We start from the raw sequence: 3,452 nt of genomic DNA on the forward strand, positions 1-3,452 counted from the left end.
CTGATTGGCCAGTGGGTGGTGCTTTTTATAGGATCAGATTCAACCCTGAACTTACCCTGCTCCGGAGCAGGATAGCCGTTCAGAGTAAGTTACCATGGTGATCTACCCCAATAAGAACTGAACCGGCTTCGTGAGACCGAAAACCCAGGGTTAACCCTGAAGTTACCTCGCTAAGACATTAATCCTGCTTCGTGATACAGGCCCCCGCCTCACCAGACTAAAACCTAAGTATCTTCTGAGGTTACCAGGCTTAAGGCGGCTTTAAACGCAAAAACCAAAGCTCCACAGAAAGCCAAAACACAGCCAACTGCAGAAACTTGGAGCGTGCCCCTACCCAGGATACCCTCGAAAACAAAAAAGAAAAAACAACAAAAGAGTGAACCGTTGGAAGGACCAAAATCCAGCTGGAACACTCGCCCTACATAACCAGGGAGCTCTAGCACTGAAATGTGTGGCCTACAGATGACAACCATACTCGCCAAACCAAACCCAAACCAGAAAGGAGAGAAGCACACAGCCACCACACTCCAGCAAGCAACAAAGGAACACCAAGGAACCAACAAAAATCTAGGGAAAATGATCAGAAACGGACGAGCCCCCATTATGTTACAACCCTGGCTCACGGGAAGCAACACAATGAAAATGGTGGGACCAAAAACTGAACGCAAGACTGTTTATTAGGTAAGGTAGCAGTAAGAAAACCAAAACAAAGGGACAAACAGCCGAACAGCTGACTTCCTGTTTAGCGCTCCACTAACTTGAATGGAGATAAAATGGTTTAATCTCGCGGCTCTTTAGACTTTCCAAACGTCATCAGACTGAACAGATCAAATCGTGATCATGAGACGAGTCGTCTCTCAGGAGCTGTGACACTCAAAACATGTATCCACACAGACCTCTCTTTTATGATGTGAGTCAATGGGAAAAGTCTTTTTGGTGTAGTGTTTGGCCACTACAAAAAATTGGCCTCAAAGCGTGGTTGACCTCCTGTGGGCCGGTGTCAAGTTATTATCATACATCTGTGACACAAACAACAGGTGACGAAGGAAACACAGAACAATGGAGCGACAGTGAAGTCCAGGTTTACTGAGCAGATACGTGACGGAGGAAACAAAACCTGATTTTGATTCGTCAAAGCAAAAGTGACGTTCCTGCGCCAAATGTCAGCCGGCTCACAGTCTGATTTACAGTCGTCCGACAAAAGTTAAAAAGCAGCATAACGTTTGTGATCCACGGCTCTGCCCAAAGTTTTGTGTGGTCATGTTTAGTGTAATCTGCACAGACAGCTGTATACGTGTTTTAACTTATCAACTGTATCTTTATTGACTGATCAGCTCACAGTCCGTCTGTGAGCAACCGACTGACTCTATTTAGAACCAAGATGGCCGCTTCAGGACTTCGCTCTCTCCTTCTCCTGGTTTAGTTAGATTTTTTAGCTTTCTGCTGCCCCTCACTGGTCACCTCCACCAGAGAGGAACTCCCACACATTGATCAGTCCTGCACTGGTGCTGGTGAGGCTACGGCAGTGGAGATTACGCGCTCTGCTCCCGTCTATACACCTGGCAAATGTCCACTCTCTTAAGCACATCTGCCGCCCTGTGTTTCACCGAATCGTAATTTTCATCAATGAAATCCACACTGGTCGTCCGCAACATAACAGAACTCTACAGGTGAGCAATGTTGAAAATATTTCTGTTGAGCAACTCTTCAAACTGTTGAAACATAAATCAGGCTTCACAGGACAGCACGTCAGCGTTTGGATCAGCCGTGTGAATGCAAACAGGATAAAACCCCCGACGGGGTGCAGCTCTCAGGAAGTCCTCACAGCTGTTGATACTGGAAACACTTGTGAAGTGCTTAACTTAACTTTTAAGAAGCTAAACAGACGAAAGAGAAGAGCATACTCTTGGCAGCAGCAGCCATGTTCTTTATTTCAACTCTGGTTAACAACAACAACCAACAGTCAGCAGCGCCCTCTGCTGACTAGTGCGCAAGTGCAGCTCAAATTATCACAATAAACTGGTTTATGCCACAACACTCACTTTTCTTTGGAACATAAATGTTGAGGTCTGGAAGCTGTTATCTAGAAGTCGTTTGGTTGTGTCTCGTTACAGGGTTCCTACAGTTTAACACAGGTTTGGAGACTCTGTAAGGATCTGTGGGAACTCTGTGTGAAAGGACTGAAGGTGAAGCTCACAATGTGGACAGACTTTTATTCATATAAACCATCAGAGTAACGTGGGGCTGCGCAGGCTGACCCTGTGTGTCGCTGTCTGGAGGCAGACCTGGTACATCCCTCTGTTCGTCTGAACGGATGGGGGGCGCTGGTGTGAGACGTAGGTCTGGACAGGATGTGGTCTTTCCTCTGTTCGTACAGCTGCTGCAGGATCACACCCTGCTGCTGCTCCCTCTCCTCCTGAGCTCTCTGCTCACTGCAACGCCGCTGCTGAGCCTCGATCTGAGCCTTCAGGTCGGCCTGGTACGCCTCGGAGCTCTGCTTCTGACTGAGAGGACCAACACAGACCAGGACTGTAACTGACGGACACATTCAGTGATCAATCAACAGTGTCGCACTGAAAGGAGAATTACCACCTTACCAATTCTGTTCCTGAGATATGACGTTAAACATGATGATGTCACAGTCAAGCTGACCTTTGACCTTTGACCTTCATTATTTTATCCTGTTTGACATTTGTGTGTAGTCGGGTTGCAGCCATGTACTAGCGGTATTTACCGTGATATGAAAGTTATCATAACGTGTACATTTACTTAATTACGATACTGGAAGAAAAAACATCCAACTGTTCGTTGAATCTCTCCGTTATTTGAGTTTTTTTCTCATTAGAGATTTTAACACAAACGTCCACTGACAAAATGTTTCAAGTTTAAGTGCTTGCAGTAAAATATCTGTTCAACCATTTCTGTGATACTCTCTGAGATGGTTATCGTACTGTGAGTCTCACACTGTTGCAGCCCAAGTGCGACATTTTGTCATAATTAATGATTATGACCTGAGTTATGGCCAAAACCATGTTTTGTGAGGTCACAGTAACCTAAGTCCATCATGTAAAAAAAGTGCTGGGATGAAGCGCCCTGCCAACGCTTTTCTCTGGAGGGACTGTTTTTATCTTTGATGGCCAGAAGACAAAGGAGGGGGTGTCAGCGTCTGTGATATATCGTCTCATATCCATCACAGGCCTCATAAACTGGCCTCTAGCACTACCGTAAGAAACCTCGGAGTAACATTTGATCAAGATTTGTCTTTTAATTCTCATTTAAAACAAACCTCACGGACTGCATTTTTTCATCTGCGTAATATTGCGAAAATTAGGCCTATCCTGACCCGAAAAGATGCAGAAAAATTGGTCCACGCTTTTGTTACCTCAAGGCTGGATTACTGTAACTCTCTATTATCAGGTAGCTCTAGTAAGTCCTTAAAAACTCTCCAGCTA

General features: G+C 45.4%; 1 protein-coding gene across 3 annotated transcripts in view; it reads right to left on the reverse strand.

Moving 5' to 3' along the window:
* Positions 1–6: 6 nt before the first annotated feature.
* Positions 7–3,452, reverse strand: part of cfap53 (cilia and flagella associated protein 53) — a 12,603-nt gene continuing 9,157 nt past the window's right edge. For all 3 annotated transcript variants that reach the window (XM_050053848.1, XM_050053850.1, XM_050053849.1), the window contains exon 8: positions 7–2,504. In XM_050053848.1, coding sequence (XP_049909805.1) covers positions 2,213–2,504 — 292 coding nt within the window. In that variant the 3' untranslated portion in view covers positions 7–2,212. The remainder of the gene's footprint in view (positions 2,505–3,452) is intronic.

This window comes from Epinephelus moara, chromosome 9, assembly GCF_006386435.1.
Source record: "Epinephelus moara isolate mb chromosome 9, YSFRI_EMoa_1.0, whole genome shotgun sequence".
NCBI classification, from domain to species: Eukaryota; Metazoa; Chordata; class Actinopteri; order Perciformes; family Serranidae; genus Epinephelus; species Epinephelus moara.